The sequence below is a fragment of the Theropithecus gelada genome, chromosome 4, assembly GCF_003255815.1.
Source record: "Theropithecus gelada isolate Dixy chromosome 4, Tgel_1.0, whole genome shotgun sequence".
Lineage (NCBI taxonomy): Eukaryota > Metazoa > Chordata > Mammalia > Primates > Cercopithecidae > Theropithecus > Theropithecus gelada.
Window position 1 is genome coordinate 34,916,802 of NC_037671.1, and position 18,260 is coordinate 34,935,061.

An 18,260-nucleotide genomic window follows, 5' to 3' on the forward strand; every position below is an offset into this window, starting at 1 on the left:
GAGAAAGTGGGTACTGGGAACACTCTGGAAACAGTTTAGTTGATCCTTATAAAGGCACACAGGAAAAAGCAGTATCCTTTTCCTGCCTCTGGGAGTTGTTGTGAAAGAATAACAAACCTAAAGCTGCTGCATGGATCACCCTACCATGTCAGGAAAGCTGACATACTGTCTGTGATAGAGAGATGAGCTGTGAAGTTCCAGGATCACTGGTGATGCCACTGGCCTGCTGAGTTGAGCAACCCTGGAGACGCCCAGCCTTGGATCTATTGGCTATGTGAGATCATGGGTTAAAGAAAAATAAAGCCCACTAGATGTAATTTACAGCTATTAGCAGCAGAACGCATCTTCAATGAAATATTCATTCCACACATTTTGGTTCTACCTCGTAATTCCACACCATAAGACTCATATAAAATGAGAAAATCATTTCCTCAACTTAGGAAATGAAGCCTATTTGTTGCAACTCTGTGATCAAACGGAACAGACATAATTATCAACTTAGTATATTTCTATAGGATTTATATTCTTACAGGATTTATATGTACTTGTACTGCTATGTGTGGGGAAAAGAAAGAGAGATCAGCCTGTTACTGTGTCTATATAGAAAGAAGTAGACATAAGAGACTCCATTTTGTTCTGTATTTGAGATGCTGTTAATCTGTGACCCTACCCCCAACCTTGTCCTTGCAAGAGACATGTGCTGTGGTGACTCAAGGTTTAATGGATTTTGGGCTGTGCAGGATATGTCTTTGTTAAACAAGTGCCTGAAGGCAGCTTGCTGGTTAAAAGTCATCACCATTCTCTTAATTTCAACTACCCAGGGACACATACACGGCCAAAGGTCGCAGGGACCTCTGCCTAGGAAAGCTAGGTATTGTCCAAGGTTTCTCCCCATGTGATAGGCTGAAACAATGCTGCTAAAAGGTTTATGATGTTTGCATATGCATCTCAAGGCACAGCATTTTCCTTTAAACTTATTCATGTCACAGAGATTTTTGTTCATATGTCTTACTGCCGATTTCCTCTAAAACGATCCTATTGTCCTGCCACTCCCTTATCTTTAAGATGGTAAAGATAATAATCAATAAATACGAAGGGAACTCAGGGAACTCAGAGACCGGTGCCGGCATGGGTCCTCTGTATGCTGAGAGCCGGTCCCCTGGGTCCACTTTTTCTTTCTCTATACTTTGTCTCTGTGTCTCATTTCTTTTCTCAAGTCTCTCGTTCCACCTAACGAGAAACACCCACAGGTGTGGAGGGGCAGGCCACCCCTTCAGCTATGTATGTATAAGTAACATATAACTAAAAATAAGATATGCATAAAACAACTTTTAATTTGATTGAAAATAAAATTACACTCGTCTCTGACAGTGGAGAAATTACGCTCAAATGATTATTACTTTGAAATAGACCTCTGAATTATATACCTTCAGATTTGACATTTCATACTGACTCTCAGAACATAATGGAGAACCCTCCATCTTCTAAATTTGTCTTTCTCTGAAATCTGTACAAGTCCTTTGATAACACTATATTATTGAAGTCTCTGGAGTGAAACACTATACACTAATCTACAGTTATAAATACACAATATTGTAGATGTGTTTAAGAGAAAGTTAAACACATCTGATGGACTTGCTGGCTGATTTCTCATCTCACATTTGCCGAGTTTGTTTCAGTTGTTATAGTCTGTTCTCGGTTTTTATTCATTGCCTTTTTAAACGTTAACATTAACTTTTTAATTGACAAGTAAAAATTGTATAGTATATTTACGCTGTACAGCATGAAGTTTTGATACATGCCTATAGTGTGGAATGTCTAAATCAAGCTATTTAACATGTGCATTACCTCACACACTCATGACATATACATGAAAATCTTTATTCTATTGGGAAACAATCTTCCCTTTTTCTTTTCATTTTTTGTCTTTGGAGCCAAATGGACCAGATGATATTTAACTCCATCTTTGAGAAACATTTAATAATGTCATGTGTTTGTGGTACAGGGTGAGGTCATAGGGTCATAGGTACGGGAGGCCATAGGGTTTAGGTAAAGGGAGCACAAAAGTTGAAGATGAGGTGCTGTCATCATTGCTGGGACTTCAGGCTAAGGGCAGGAGCTGAGGAAGCCACAAGGGAGGGCATTTTCTGCAGTTGCTGAACCAGTAGCAACCAGGTCCTGAGAAAGCCCTCTCTTGTGGAAGAATAACAGCCAGGCGGGAAAGCTTTTCATCCTGCAAAGCTGGGACAGAAGGTTCTTCCTTGAATGTGGTCACCTGCACTTCAGCTCAGGAGTCCTGCAAAAGACAGAAGAAAGTGTTGTTTTCAACCTGGCTCCACTAACAATTTATTTTCCCCTCTTTCAAGGACTCCGATGAGAGCACTGCAGGAAGAAGAAAAACAAGTTCTTGAGTCTCCCAGAGCCAATAGTCCCACAGAGCACAGGCCTTTTCTAAGTGGACAGGAGGAGCTTTTATGTAAATTGCCTGATCAGAAATTTGGATCCAAAGTCTTTCCTATTATTTCTGTCTCATGCCTTATCACCTCTATCATCATTCTAGTGTGTCCCGAGTTTGTTCCTTCTGGTGGGTTTGCGGTCTCGCTGACTTCAAGAATGAAGCTGTGGCCCTTCGGTGAGCGTTAACAGCTCTTAAAGGTGGCACAGACCCAAAGAGTGAGCAGCAGCAAGATTGATTGTGAAGAGTGAAAGAACAAAGCTTCCACAGCATTGAAGTGGACCTGACTAGGTTGCCACTGCTGGCTGGGGTGGCCAGCTTTTATTCCCTTATTGGTCCTCACCCATGTCTTGCTGACTGGTCCGAGACGGGCGGATCACAAGGTCAGGAGATCGAGACCATCCTGGCTAACACGGTGAAACCCCGTCTCTACTAAAAAATACAAAAAAAAAAACTAGCCGGGCGCAGTGGCGGGCGCCTGTAGTCCCAGCTACTCGGAGGCTGAGGCAGGAGAATGGCGTGAACCCGGGAGGCGGAGCTTGCAGTGAGCTGAGATCCGGCCACTGCACTCCAGCCTGGGCAGCAGAGCAAGACACCGCCTCAAAAAAAAAAAAAAAAACAAAAAAAAAAAAAAAAAAAGAGTGCTGATTGGTCCATTTTACAGAGTGTTGATTGGTCCATTTTACAAACATCTAGCTAGCCACAGAGCACCTACTGGTGTGTTTTTACAAAGCACTGATTGGTACATTTTACAAACCTCTTGTAAGAGAAGTTCTCCAAGTCCCCACCCGACCCAGAAGTCCAGCTGGCTTCACCTCTCATTAGGGAAACCGTATCTGTTTCTAAAAGAGGATTAAAAGGTATTACCTGTTGGCTGAAGTCCAGAGTGTCCTGGGAAGAAGAGGAAAAGATATACACTTAAAAGATATGGAAGCAAATCTGTCCTCCAACACAATGTCCCAGCCCCAGATCTCCCACCTGAGATTTCTCTAACACCACAACCCACACCAGCCAGGGCAGAGAGGAGCAGAAACAGACATGTGACCCATGAAGCATGAAGTGTCTGTCACAGGATCCAGTGTAATTCCATTAGCCTTAGTGGCTCTTCCTTAATTTGCTCCAGGATCTCAAACCAAAGGATCCCTACTTGTTAACCTTCCTCTTGTCTCTGTAGGCCACAGCTATTATGCTTTGACATAGAAACCATGCACTGATGATTTCTGGATTATCAGGACATTGGAGGTCATTTGGGGAAAGAAAGGCTTTATTCAGCGCCACCCATATACTGAGAACTAACCTCAACAAAGCCATAGTTCCTCCTCCAGAAAAGCCTATGGAGACAGCCAGTTACCAAAAGGCTCCTCACCTTTCTGATTCCTGAAGTAGATGAACAGCCCGGCCCCAAGGAAGAGCAGGCCCAGCACAAAACCCCCGACTCCACTCAGCATCTTGCTCTGTGCAGATTCAGACCGTGCTCCTGAGAGAGGAAGCCAGGTTTAGTGATGTTTATTCCAAACTGAACCTCTTTAATTGAGACTCTAAGATTCAGAGCTTTGAAAATGGGGAAGAAGGTTGCCCCACAAGAACTGAAATAACTAGCCATTTCTGGAGAGAAAAAGGATTTCAAATCACACTGAACAGTTACAAGGTTCGGGCATCAAACTCATTCAAATATTACAGCCTTGATGTAAGGCACAAGTTCAACATCTGATCCACAGAAAGCCTGAAACTCAATGAGGCTAAGTAGTTTGTCTAGAGTGACAGAGTTAATAAAAGGCAGAGCTGAGATTGGACTCCCCTCATGTCCTACACTTCTCCTCTTCCCAGAAGTGGGCTTACACTTCTCTTCCCAGATCACAGCAAACAACTCAGAGCAACAGCACCAGAAACTCAGTTTCAGACCCAGAGGCAGGGCCTGGAGCCTGGGGAGAGCGGGTGACCCTGACCTGTGACATCATGGGGAGGTTCAAAGAGGGACAGCCTCTCCTGCCTAGCAGGCATGACTGATTCCGCAGGGGGTACAGGTGTTTCTAGCAACTATTACAGGGCTATCCCCAGTGACCTGTGCTGATGGAGAGGAGAATATGGAGCAAATGAAAATAGGATGTGGGAGAGGAGAAACCTGACACTCAGGGATTAGCAAAGTTCACTTGGTGGGTGAGAAATGTATGAAGTCAGAAAGCTGCTCACTCCATTCCACTGTGAGAGGGTCCATCACACTTGGGTGCTCCACTTGGCAGGTGTAAACCTCTCCACTCCGAGGAACTGTTTCCAGCATCACCAGGGTCTGGAAGGTCCAGTCTCCATTCTGGATCAGGCCTGTGGACACCACCCCAGCCTTCTCTTCCTGGCCGTTCCGGAACCACCTGACTTCAATGCTGCCTGGATAGAAACCGTTCACAGAGCAGACCAGGAGGTTGTGGTGCTGCAGGGGCTGGGTCTTTGCAGGATACACAGTCACCTTAGGTTGGACTAGGAGAAAAAAGGTAGAATGAATGAGTCAGGAAGACACAGTGAGTCTCTTTGTTTGGCTGTTTGTCTACTTCTCTGTAAACCCAGGCTCTGGCCTTGACCAGGCCTCCAGCACAGCTGGCCATGTGGCCTTACAGTGTGATCAGCCTGGAATTTAATCTTGATAGTGAGGACCCATTAGATTTGAGAGATGTTGTGAAAAATTGTGTTTGTTTCTTCATAGTTTGAAATTGGCATGCATTGTCAAAGTGTTTACAAATCTTTGAAAGTAAAGAGTGTAGTAATTAAAACTGGTATCTGAGCCAGGTTGCCTGGTTCAAATCCAAGGTCTGCCTTTTACTGGTTGATCCTGGGTTTTTTGATTCTTCTGTGTCTCACTTTTTTACCTACAATGGATGACAATTATACTAATTTACCTCTTGGGGTTATATGAAGATTAATGCACGTAAAATTTTTAAAACAATGACTGAATATAACATTCAATTTGTGAGATCAGAAAGCTGCTCACTCCATTCCACTGTGAGAGGGCTCATCACACTTGGGTGCTCCACTTGGCACCTATTTATCATCCTTGTACATCGTGACAGAAAAATATGATTTAAAGCAATGTGGATAGATAAAGGGACAGAGTAGGGTACATGACGAAACTGAGTATGAATTTTTAGGAATACTACTGTCACGCACTCACACCTTAGAACACCACAGAAATGGTTCTGCCTCTGGGAAGGTGGGACAGACAGAAATGATTCTCCAAATTTTTACGTTCCTAGAAAAGCATGAGTCCTAAAGCAGAGAGAAGGATTAAGGAATGTCATTTTAGTTTTGAAAGTTCTTGTATTTACATTTAGCCAATCAATGCATCCCCTATGCAACACAAGCATAATTATTGTTAGGCCTATCATTATAAAATGATTTTTCTTTCCAGAATGACATCTGGATTAAGGCAGGGTCTGGGACTCGTTACTTGGGGTGCTTGTGCCCAGGAAAATCCCCAACACTAGTATACTCTCAATAAATACAATTTTTTTTTTAGAAGGAGAAACCTAGAGACAACAATACCACAAAATGGTAGATTTAAGATAGATTGTAAATCATTAATAAAAGTTTTGCAATATATTTTATTAAATAAAAATGTTCAAATTCTTAACATGGAAAAGAATTTTGAAAATCAACATACAAACCACAAACTGGAGCAAATGCTGAATCAAATATCAATAAAGTGTTAATAATCTTAACAGTACAAAGAACCCACAAAGTCACTGAGAAAAATACTAAGCCCTCGAGATATTAGACAGTAGATCATTGTCCATTACCTGCCTAATACGATAAGGAATTCTTAGAGCACTAATTATATCTGGCCAATAAAGAGGTCAAAATAATTCAAAAGAATTACAAATAAAAATTATAAATTAAAAATTAACCAGAAACATACATTTTCAACTTTTGGTGAATGTCATAATAAAGGTCAACAAAGGGGAAAGTGAGGTGAGTTGTGTCACAACCATTACATATGAAAGAATAATATGTAACTACTAGAAAACCATTAGCATTATAATAAAATAGTAACTGTGTGAAAACTTTAATTCAAAAAGTTAGTTTCACAGTCATTTCTACTATGTAAAAATATACACACTAAAAAACAAAAAACTAGCAAGAAATTTAGACCTAAAGAAGCTTCAGAGGTGCCTCAGAGGTCTCCTCAGTTCCCCTAGAAATTAATCTAAGGCTTTTACAAACAAACAGCACACACTTTTATTTCAGAGATTACATGAAGGGTGTGTGCCAGGGACAGTCTGGAACTGGCCTCCTCACATTATCCCAAACCTTCCATATTCCTCAGCTCTCCTCCCCTAAGCCTTCATCCCAACCACACAGCCCTTACATTTCCCTTCCCTGCATCTCTAAGGACCCCAGACAATCAAGGTCTCCTCTCTCTCCAGACCCCCACACCCACCTACCTTGTCACCTCCCCACAGAGGCCTCCAAGGATAAGAGACAGTCCCCTCCGGCTTCCCCTGCCACAACAGCCACACAGACACAACAAATCCACATTCTACACACACCTGTGCCCTCAGAACTCCTTGCTCAGGATAGAGAAGATTCTGAATGCTCACAGACGGCTCTCTCTCTTTCTCTCTCTCTCTCTCTCTCTCTCTCTCTCACACACACACACACACACACACACACACACACTCTTACACACACACACAGTTTCCCAGCTCACAGAGACTCAGGCCCCTCTCCCCGCCATGCTCACCTCGCCGCTGCACTGTGAAGCTCTCACCAACCCCGTAGTTGTGTCTGCAGTAGGTGTCCACCGCGGCCCGCCTCTGCTCCAGGTAGTCCTTCTGGCTGTTCCAGGACTCGGCGACAGGCCGCCCCAGCTCCGTCACCGCCCGGAACTCCCCCACGTCGCTGTCGAAGCGCACGAACTCCTCCTGGTTATAGAAGTGTCTCTGCAGGTACCGCACCCGCTCCGTCCCGTTGAAGAAGTGACACTCAGACTTACCCTGCTCCAAGAAACGTGCTGTGGGGACACGAAGGATCCGGTCACACGGGCGGCCTCCTGAGAAGACACTGACAGCGACGCCGCCATCCGGGGCTCCCTGGGCGGGGCGCGGGCACTGGGCACCTTAACCAGCCCCATCCGCACTGCCCACCACCAGCAGCCCAGGGGCTCGTCCTCCGTCTTCCTGAGGCGAACGGGGGCCTGGGGGACCAGGCGGGAAAACCCCTTTTGATCCTCAGGCTTTTGGGACCCCCTCCCGGCTTCCAGCCTGTTCTGGAGAACTCAATGCAGGAGCTGGAGGAGGATCCGCCCAGCACCGCAGCCCGCGCCCTCTACTCCTGGGAGCCTTCACCCCACAGACACTCTCTGCTCCTTCTCTCATCCCACATCTTTACCGGTTCCTTCAACAGCACCCACCGCGTTCACTCTGTGAACACTTCTTAGTGCTGACCTTGTGCCAGGCCTGCGCTGCCTCTAGGAATCCAAACAAGGGAAAACAGATCTCTCCACTCTGCTGGGGGAGCTTAAAGAGCAGTGAAAGCCATGGCCAAAAACCAAACATACAGTGAGAAATGTCAGAAGTGGGGAGTTCTAGAGCAGAGAATAATAGGATGATCTCAATTACATTAGGGTGCCAGAGAAGGACCAGCTGAAGAGTGACGGTTCAGATGGGACTTGACAGGTCAAGCAGGTGTGAGGCAGAGTAGAGCCTGTGTGTCTGTTTGGACAAAACAGGAGGCACATTTCAGGTTTAGGGAATCCCATGTACAAAAGATTGAACTGATGAACTTCTTCAAGAAACTAGAACGAAGTTCACTAAAGCAGAGAGGCTGAGGGGAAGCACCATAAAAGATGAGCCTGGAGAAATCACAAGAAGCCAGGTATTGAAAAGCCTTGTGTGTGGTGTTAGGGTTTTGGATTTATACTAAAGACAATGGTAAAGTATTGAAGAGTTTAAGAAGAATAAAACCATGATCCCTGTAAATGTCCATAAACCTTCCTTTGCATTTCGAAATCCACAAAGCTCAGAAATTCAGTTAAAAAACTTGTTTCCACAACTCATTTGGCAAATCTCATCTGATGAGGGTAAGTGGTCAAAGGAGTCTCAGAGCTCTTACTGGTGACAAGTGCTTCTGTAGTTTCAATACATATAAACATACATACATATATGTGTGAAAATATACACATATGTAAAACACTGTATATATTTGTGATTTTTTTCTTCATGTTTGAAGTGTGAAAATGACAAAAATAACTTAAAAATAAGCCTGTGGGTAAAAGTGAAATGAATAAACAGAAGCATTTTACATTGTGAATCATACCAAATGTAGAATCACTACAGAAATCTGAGGCATATTAGTGAAAATTAAACGCAGCGGCATCACTATTTGTGACTTACAAGAGCAAGTTGTTGAAAGTTAATAGAGATAGTGATGACCAACAACTCATGAAAATGTTGAAAAATATTGCATAAGGCAAAAAATAAATATGAAAATATTGAGCTTGCATTGACTAAATGGATTCAACAAGAAAGTGATTGAATTTATGCAACTGTCTAATTGTTTATAATGAAACAAGCAAAAATAAACCATCAAAAACTGAACTTTGTGGTGAGTGTATAATAGATGTGAGCCTAGAATCTTCAGAAAGAGCACAGTGTGAACCAGTGCTCTCAGCCTCAGCACTATTGACATTTTGAGCCAGATAATTCTGTTGATGGCAGAAGGTGTTCTGAACATTGTAGGTTCTCTAGCAGTGTCCCTGGCTTCTACTCACTACATATCGGAAGAAACCCCTGTTGTGACACCAAAAATTGTTCCAAACATTGCCACTGTTCCCCAAGGGTGATAGGAGGGAGGGGAGGGGTGGTGAACTATCCCTGGGTAAGCACCACGGGTGTGAACCATCTGAAAAAATCTGTGTTCAACAAGCTACTATTAGTTATGGCACAGCTGAGAATTGCATTGAAAAATATTTGTTGAGAATCTTGGTCCTACGTAAAAAGAATGTTTTGTAGAATTCTGGTCCCAATACAGTGCTATCTTTCCAGAAAATGAACTTGATGAGAACCAAGAGTTAATGATTTCCTTGCCTTCTATCATTCACATCATCTTTTTTCTTAATTTCTCTGCCACTGGTCCACTAATTATCTGTAGCAGTGAATCACAACCACAGCTATTTTATTCCCGTTAAATGCCCGAACTAACTCATGTCTTTCAGTCTCCCACTCCCAACAATACTAGCAGGCATCAAATGACCAGCCTTGGCCAGAGGCAGAACTCTTAGTTTTGTAGTCAAGTCCCCTCAGAAAGGGAGAAACCAAGAAAATGATATTCTCATACAGACAGTTTCAAAAAATGAGCAGGTCCCCAGAGTGTGACCAAGAGCTGTGGAAATCTTCCTTTGCCCTTTAGAAACGATGGCAGAGACGTGGGCACCCTGGATCAAACAATGCCTATCTTTTCATCCCTAAATTATCTAAGCACTTTCTTTACAGAGAGAAAGTTAAAAAATGAACATGTGTGAAGTGGCTTTCACTGCGGCTTGCATGGTTAGCACTGTAATCCATGTCCATGTGTTCCACTTAGGGTTGACGCATTTGCAAAGAAAACCAGAGGAAGCCCAGTTGAATTTGGATTTCCAATAAATTATGGTTGTGTATCTGAAATTCAGATTTAACTAGGAACCTGCATTTTATCTGGCAACCCTAGCCCACCTTTCTAGTCACACCTCAGAAGAAGGAGTGATTTAATACTTCCTTGTGTTCTTCAACACATGACCATTATAGACATACAGAACTTTTAAAATGATAAATGCAAAATGAATGAAAGTTTCTCCTATATATTGGAACTAGCAGCCCTTGCATCTCTGTCCCCACTCTAAGAAAGAAACAATCTGGTACATATGAATATCAGAAATTCTGTCCATAATTCAGACACAATATAGTCACTACTCACTAATGATGGACAAACCCTCAAACTCTAGAATCAGAAAACCTGAATAAAAAACATGATCTCTTCTACTTGGGTCAATTTTTACCAATCATAAGCCTTTTTGTAATCTATCAAATGCATTTAATAATAGTGTAATCCTCACAGGATTACTGTTAAGAGTAAAATTAAATGACTCTTCTCAGCACTGATCACATAATAAACACTCAAATACATTCCCATTTTAACTTTCATGGTCCCTATAACTGCAGCTCATATTATTTTTTGTATTCCTTAATTCTAAAACAATTAGTACCTTCATCATGATTTTGCAATTGTCTACTGTTCTTCTATTAGTTTCATAAAGAATTGTCATTCTGAAAACATAGGGCAGAAACACTGGTTTATGTCTAGTAATGCAGTATACCTGAACCTCACACAAAAGGCATCTGCTGACATAGAAGAAAGGGATTTTCTATATGCTCAGATTTAAACTGTAATCTGATTTCCAGCACTAAATTTATAATACTGGGTTTTACTTATAACCTCTCAATTTTAGATTCCAGAGATGTATGTTTTTAAATACCACAGATACAACAGGATCATTATTGAAATTGAATACTGAAATTCATAGGCCTGGTACACAGTCACTGCAAAATGTTACATGGCATATACTGATGGTGACCAGATTCATTTTATTTATCACTCCATTCTCATGACCTAGAGTAATAATTGGTATATGCTATGTCACTAATAAATATTGGCTGTGTGAAATACTGGCTGTGTGACCTTTTGCATGAGTAGTCATCACTGCACACAGGGACTTTCTAGTATTTCCTTGCTAATAATGATTGAGCATCTCTGGTTCACCGGTCCTCTTCTGTCTCTTTAGCTTCTTTAGCCTTTTCCTTTAGATTCAGCTGGATCCCTAAACCCAGAGCACAGTCCTTCCCTGAAGCTCTCTACTCAAAACAGTCAACCTTACCTCGTCCTCACTTCTACTTGCTCTTCAAATGGTCCAATCCAGTTTCCTCCCTGAATACTCCATTGACTGCAAATATCAACTCCACCAAACCCAGCATTTGCTTCTCTGTCACATTCTCACTTCCCTCTCCTCTTAGTGGTACTCACCACAATTGGCCTCTCCCTTCTCCTTCAAAAAAATCTGTTTTCTTTGACTTAAATGCATTATGTTCTCTTGGTTTTTCTCCAACATCCCTGGGCTCTTTCTCAGCCCCCTTTGCTGGCCTGTGCCATCTTCTTTTTTCTCCACACAATCCATCTCCCTATGTATCCTCTTCCACTCCCTGGAGTTTAACACACTACACGTATTGAGTGCCGCCAGCATAAATACCTGAAACCCTAGCCTCACCATGAGTCTCTTAAATGCCACTGACCTTCTGATTGTACTACATGAATGTCAATAAATCATCTCAAATTTAAATTAAACTTTTATTTCCAACCACCCATTTCAAATCATTTCCTCCCATAGTTTTTCCTGTGTCAATAAACAACACTACCACCCACTTATTTGTCAAAACAAAATCCTTAGGAATAAGCTGATTGTTCTACTCCCTTTACAGTAATTCATTAACAAGCTAAGCAAAAATACGTGCCAAGTCTGTCCACTTTATCCTTTTCACCGTCTTTATCACTAATGCACTCCATGAAGCCACAGGTCTGTTTTCCCTGGAGAATTCCCTGCTGTGCTCGTAAATAATCTTCCTGACCACTTGTGAACCCCAACAATCGAATTCTGACAGAGTAGCTAGAATTAATTTTAATAATTGAATATAGGCAGGGCGCAGTGGCTCACATCTATAATCCCAGCACTTTGGGAGGCTGAGGTTGGTGGATCATCTTAGGTCAGGAGATCAAGACCATCCTGGCTAACACGGTGAAACCCCATCCCTACTAACAACACAGAAAGTTAACCATGTGTGGTGGCATGCGCCTGTGGTCCCAGCTACTCGGTAGGCTGAGGCAGGAGAATTGCTTGAACCCAGGAGGTGGAGGTTGCAGTGAGCCGAGATTGTACCACTACAATCTAGCCTGTGCAACACAGCGAGACGCTATCACACACACACACACACACAAAAAGTTGAATATAAATTGACTCTCCTTGTAACCATACAGTAGCTTCTCATATCTATTCAAATAAAATTCAGTCTGGGCACAGTGGCTCACGCCTGTAATCCCAGCACTTTGGGAGGCCAAGGCAGACAGATTATCTGAGGTCAGGAGTTCAAGACCAGCCTGGTCAATATGGTGATACCCCATCTCTACTAAAAATACAAAAACATTAGCCAGTATGGTGGTGGGTGCCTGTAATCCCAGCTACTTGGGAAGCTGAGGCAGGAGGATTACTTGAACCCAGAAGCAGAGGTTGCAGTGAGCCGAGATTGCACCATTGCACCCCAGCCTGGGCAACAAGAATGAAACTCCATCTCAAAAAAATACAATTAAATTAAATTTAAAAATAAATAAAAATAAAATAAAATTCAATTTTTTTACCATGGACATCAGAGCCTATAATGATGACGCTCCTGACTTCCTCTCTGTGTCCTACCTCATCTTCTGCCTCTCCATTTCCTTGCTTTCTATACGTCAGCCTCTCTAACCTTCTTTCTCTCCCTCCACGTAATTTCCCACACCAGGGCTTTCCCCTGATTCAGTCTCCCTGGAACTTTGGTCCCTTAGATCTTCACGACTGTCTACTTATTTTGTTGTCTCAGCTGAATGTCACTTTCTCAGGTAGAGCTCCCTAAACATAGAACTAAAGTAGGTGAATCCATTTCTCTCTTTCTACAAACCTGATGTCTTTTCTTCAGTGCACTATGACTCTCTAACATTTTCTTCTTTGTTAAATGCTTATTGGGTTAGTGTCTGTCTCCTCTACGTTTGTGTAACTTACGTGAGAGTAGGGACCCTCTCTATCTCAATCAAATAGAATCACTTGAACCTAGAATGGAGCCCAGTACACAGTAGCTGCTGAGAAAAAGAAGCGTGGTTTACGTGAATAAACCAGGGTATGGGAACTGATCACTGCGGGCATCCTGGAAAGCAAGAAGGGGCTCAAGCTCCACTACCCTTTCATTTTGATGTCACACTAGACCGCTTCTCCTCCTGGTGAGAAACACAAGCAAGCTTCTTCTTTCTCCTTCTAGTTGGAAGAAGAATTCACAGATAAAGAAACAGGGATTTAAGAAAAAGGAAATCTTTTTATTAAGAGTCATCTCTTTTTGCCTGGACACAGTGGCTCACATCTATAATCCTAACACGCTGGGAGGCCAAGGCAGGAGGATTACTTGAGTCCAGCAGTTTAAGACCAGCCTGGCCAACATGGCAAAATCTCATCTCTACCAAAATTACAAAAATTAGCTGGGCATGGTTGCCTGCCTGTATTCCCAGCTACTCTGGAGCCTGAAGAGGGAGGATTGCTTGAGTGTGGGAGGCAGAGGTTGCAGTGAGCCTCAATTGCACCACTGAGCTTCAGCCTGGGTGACAGAGCCAGGACCTATTTCAAAAAGAAAAAAATTATCTCTTTCAATGGATCTCCTAGTGCTAAGGATCTGTGTAAGCTTTAGAGATTTATGGAAACGATGACAACATAGCTGGGGAAAAATAGAGAGAAACCGGAGGAAGAGGTAAGCAGACATGGCTAATTAAGGAAAGCTGAGGGCATCATGAGTGAACCTATGAAATTTAGGACAAGACACCAGTAAGATAATGAGTTCCCAGGACTTGCTCATTGACTTTCAGCCCTATGAGATGTGAGCAATGTCCACATTGTCTCGGTAACCCCACACAGAGCATATAGTTTGAACATTATTAAATTTCTGATATTTGATTATTTTTTACTTACAAAAACAGAATTTCTTATCATTTATACTTTGTTAGTTAAATCTTTTCTGTCATGTCTAATTAGAGCATGTAGGAGATGTAGGAGAAACAAGTATAGAAAATTTAAAAAGATTCATAATAAATACTAACCTGGGCCAGTTTTCCAGAGGATGCCTTAAGTTCTTTAGGCACCAAAGAATATCTCATAAATGCTCTGTATCTGCAAGGTGACTCCAAGTACTAAAGATCTCAGCTTCAGTTCCACGGATTTTTCCCCATAAGAAAGAAAGAGCACTAAGTATAACTTTTGTCAGAGAAGCTACATACACTACAGGCATACAGGCTTTATAAACATTGGAGTTCAGAAAGAAAAGAAAGGAGATAATGGGGAGGCCACTGGGTCCATCCTCACATATGAGGAAGAGGGGCCAACACCACAGGTCCTGTGGAGGACATAACCCATGATCATCTAGGAGAGACCCTTTGAATTCCCTTGACTCCCACAAAATTTTCAGTAAAAACCTTCTTTTGTCTGACATAAGTCAACATAATAAAGGGAAGTGCTGTATGGGGAATTTATTTTAGCATCCTTATTTCTAAATCCTCTAAAGACCCTGAGGACATGTGATGCAAAAGTTTTATTCCTGGAGATTTGAAAAAGAAATGACCTGTATGGAGGCCCCTTACACAAGTCTCATGTAGACGGCAAGTAGCCAAGCTCCTTTTGTGGTGGAAATAATTGGGAATCCAATGATAAAGATGGACAATCTCTGAAAAACGTCACAATTTCATAACAGACATGGCCTGGGCACAATCTTAACAAAACTCCCTATTTTCCCCACCCCATAGTAGCTCAGTGCCCGCAATGTGCACTTACGTCGGGTGTCCCCAGCCAAAGCTAGTGGGGAGCTCAGCACCATCAGTGTCACTGTGAGAGCTGCCATGCAGGAGCCTCCAGGGAGCTTCAGACACACCATGCTGGAGAACAGGACAGGACCAGGGGCCAGAAGAGCCGGCAAGTCTCACTCAGGGAGAACTATGACCCCCCTCCACTCACATTCCAAATTATAGGGAGGAAGTTACTGATTTCCTTGCTTCTGGATTGGGTAATCTCGTGTTGGAGAACCAATCAGCATCTGAGTTCAATAGCATAATCAGTCGCTGGTCAGAGATTCAGTATGAGGGTCCTCTTCTGAAACAACTTCCTTCTTTAAAGGATTGTTTTAATTTAGTACTTGAAAGGTTTGATCCAGTTGCATGTAAAACACTTTAATTGGGTCCCTATTGTTAGCCATCTCTGTGCTGGTCAATGATGTGTTCACAAGTTTGAGCCTTGTAAGAGCATTCATTTCCCACTTGACAAGACAACTGTTTGCAGAAGTGAGTGTGTGAGTGTGTTTAGGAGTAGAGGAGATGGAGGGAACGTGGTTGCCAATGTGCAGACCTTTAATCTGGTCCTTATTGCACCATATCTTTATGTTGTAGGTTTGGGAAAATTGCTTAAATGTCTCACAGTTGAAATGAAGGCACTGCGATCTTTCAGGTCTTTCAATATTGGAAAATGCTGTGTTTCTGTGGACACCTCAAGGAGCAGCAGCCCCGGGTATCTGATGAGATGACAGAATGACAGTTGTTGACTGGAGAGTGCAATCTGCACATCTTTACAGGTAGGGATGTGTCTAATAAGTTAAAGGAAATTGAAAGTTTTTAATAATTTAATCTGAGTAAAAGGTTTTTTTCAAATGTGTCTCCTGATGCTGCCCCCAAGTTTAGTGGCACCTCCAAAACACACACAGGCAAGGGGTTTGCAGGGTCACCTATGTGCAATGGAGGGTCTGAAGGTGCCTTTGTATAGCACTTACCCTAACAATGTGATAAGGTCAACTGTGCAATCAAAGTATTCAGGGGTCTGAGACATCGATCAAGGACTCAAAGTCAGCTGTTGACAGAACAACTCTGTTTTAAAATAATTAATATTTTAGGTGAAGAGTGTTCAGTCCCTCATTCCTGGTTCCCATTAGGATTTCCTCATTTGCCTGAGACTATGGCCCTTTTCTATTATGCTTCTCTTGTTTTATCATAAGAGAAGATATAAGACGACTTTGCTAACTAATACATTACAGAATGTTCAGGAAAGAAAACCCTAGGGAAAAACTATGAATTACGTCAGTTGATGTAATCATATAATTTTAAACGTATAATTCTACATTTAGATAATTATTATGGTTTATATTATTAAATTTTTTTTTTCTTTGAGATGGAGTCTTGCTCTGTTGCCCAGGAGGGAGTGCAGTGGCGCGATATCGGCTCACTGCAGGCTCCGCCTCCCAGGTTCACACTATTCTCCTGCCCAGCCTCCCGAGTAGCTGGGACTACAGGCGTCTGCCACCACACCTGGCTAATTTTTTTTGGATTTTTAGTAGAGACGGGGTTTCACCGTGTTTGCCAGAATGGTCTCAATCTCCTGACCTCGTGATCCGCCTGCCTCAGCCTCCCAAAGTGCTGGGATTACAGGTTTGAGCCACCGCACCCGGCCTATGCTTCATATTAATATAAATGTGATATCTAAGATTACAGGTTTGAGCCACTGTGCCTGGCCTATGCTTTATATTAATATAAATGTGATATCTAAGATTCAGAATGGACTTCAAAGTACAGCTATACATGTAAAGTTCTGCATTAATTCACACCCTACCACAGTTCTGATAGGCACTCATTCCTTATGTGCCTTAGTGTTTCCAGGGGCAGGATTCTCCTCATGCTGCAATAAAAATGAACATTTTACTTTGTACTCAGAATTGTACTAAGGGCTTTCTAGACTTCATATTTTTATTTAATTCTTACATCAGCTCAGTAAAATAAACCCTTTTCATGCTTACAGGTAGAGAGAATAAAAAGATGTAGATAAAACAACTTTTGCAAAGATACAAACCTAGCGAAAGGTACACCATAGAGTGAACCAAATTATATACCCCTCAGGCTCAGCCACTATACCATACTCCTTCACATTCCATTTCTGAGAATAATGTTCCTTGTATTAAAATTATCTATATCCCTATAATTTATGGGTGTGTATAGCAATAAGACTACTTCTTTTAATGAACGCTAGTATTACATAATTTGAGAAAGACACTGTGTAGCAATTCTAGTTCCTTCAAAAGATTCCCCTCATCATCATTGACAAGAGGAAGATCCTGTCAAAAACAAAAACAAACAAAAAAACACAAAGAAACAAAAAAGAAAAGAAGAAAAAAATTGTGAAAAAAAAAACTAATGGTAATGATGGTAATCTAGGAAAGCCATCTAAGGTTCACCTTAGCATTTTAGGATAAACGGGTGGTGATGATGGCAGTGACAAGCAGTCCAGAGTGGCTGGTTGCAGCGGGAAGTTGCAAGCGGTGGTGGCAGGAGTGACTGTGGGAGCAGTGGCCATGGTGGGACCCCTGTGCCCCATGTCCCCTGTGCCTTGTGTCCCTGACTACATTGCACCAACCCCTGAGCAGCCAGCAGGACCCGCCCCCATGCTCAGAGCCTCCACCAGTCCTGCATTGCTGCTCTCATCCTGCAGCTGTGGGGAGGGCATGGAGCTGGGGCCATGCCTCAGGGGTCTGGGGTAAGAAGTGGGAGTTGCCCCACTTTGGGGACCTATCCAGCCGCAAGGCCACTGTCCACCCTGCAGAGGGAGCACTGTTCCTAAGGCTCAGGAGAAGGCTCTGCCTGGGGCCGCCCAGGGTTGTGCCCTCAGGGGTGGCCATCGAGCCTGATGCCCCCCATGGCCAAGCCCTGCCACCCATGGCAGCACCTAGAGCTGCCTGCCCTGCACAGTCAACATGCCTGGCTTTGCACAGTGGCCAGACCCCACACTCAGTTGCACACATATCCCACGCCACCTGACTCACCCTTGGCAGGTGTGGGATCCAGGCCGGTAGTGTGAGCTGAGCACTGCATGCCAGGCAAAGTGGGTGAAATGAGCCCAGCTGGCCCGAGTAAAACTCAGGCAAAGGCATTACCAGTCACAGGATTCTGGCAAGAAAAGCAACACCCCAATGAT

At 42.9% G+C, this 18,260-nt stretch overlaps 1 protein-coding gene across 3 annotated transcripts; it reads right to left on the bottom strand.

The window, feature by feature from the left end:
- Positions 1–1,646: 1,646 nt before the first annotated feature.
- LOC112622088 (HLA class II histocompatibility antigen, DRB1-9 beta chain) lies at positions 1,647–15,293 on the bottom strand. Of its 3 annotated transcripts, none has more exons than XM_025381357.1 (6): positions 15,087–15,293; positions 7,185–7,454; positions 4,646–4,927; positions 3,822–3,932; positions 3,323–3,346; positions 1,647–2,296 (listed from the first exon to the last, which is right to left on the bottom strand). In XM_025381357.1, the coding sequence occupies exons 1-6, from the start codon at positions 15,184–15,186 to the stop codon at positions 2,283–2,285; spliced, it is 801 nt and encodes a 266-aa protein (XP_025237142.1). In that variant the 5' UTR covers positions 15,187–15,293; the 3' UTR covers positions 1,647–2,282. The 3 variants fall into 3 exon arrangements, with proteins under 3 accessions (XP_025237142.1, XP_025237141.1, XP_025237143.1); XM_025381356.1 differs by having other exon boundaries at positions 1,966–2,296; positions 7,185–7,493; positions 15,087–15,253; XM_025381358.1 differs by having other exon boundaries at positions 2,018–2,296; positions 4,646–4,921; positions 7,179–7,454.
- Positions 15,294–18,260: the final 2,967 nt, after the last annotated feature.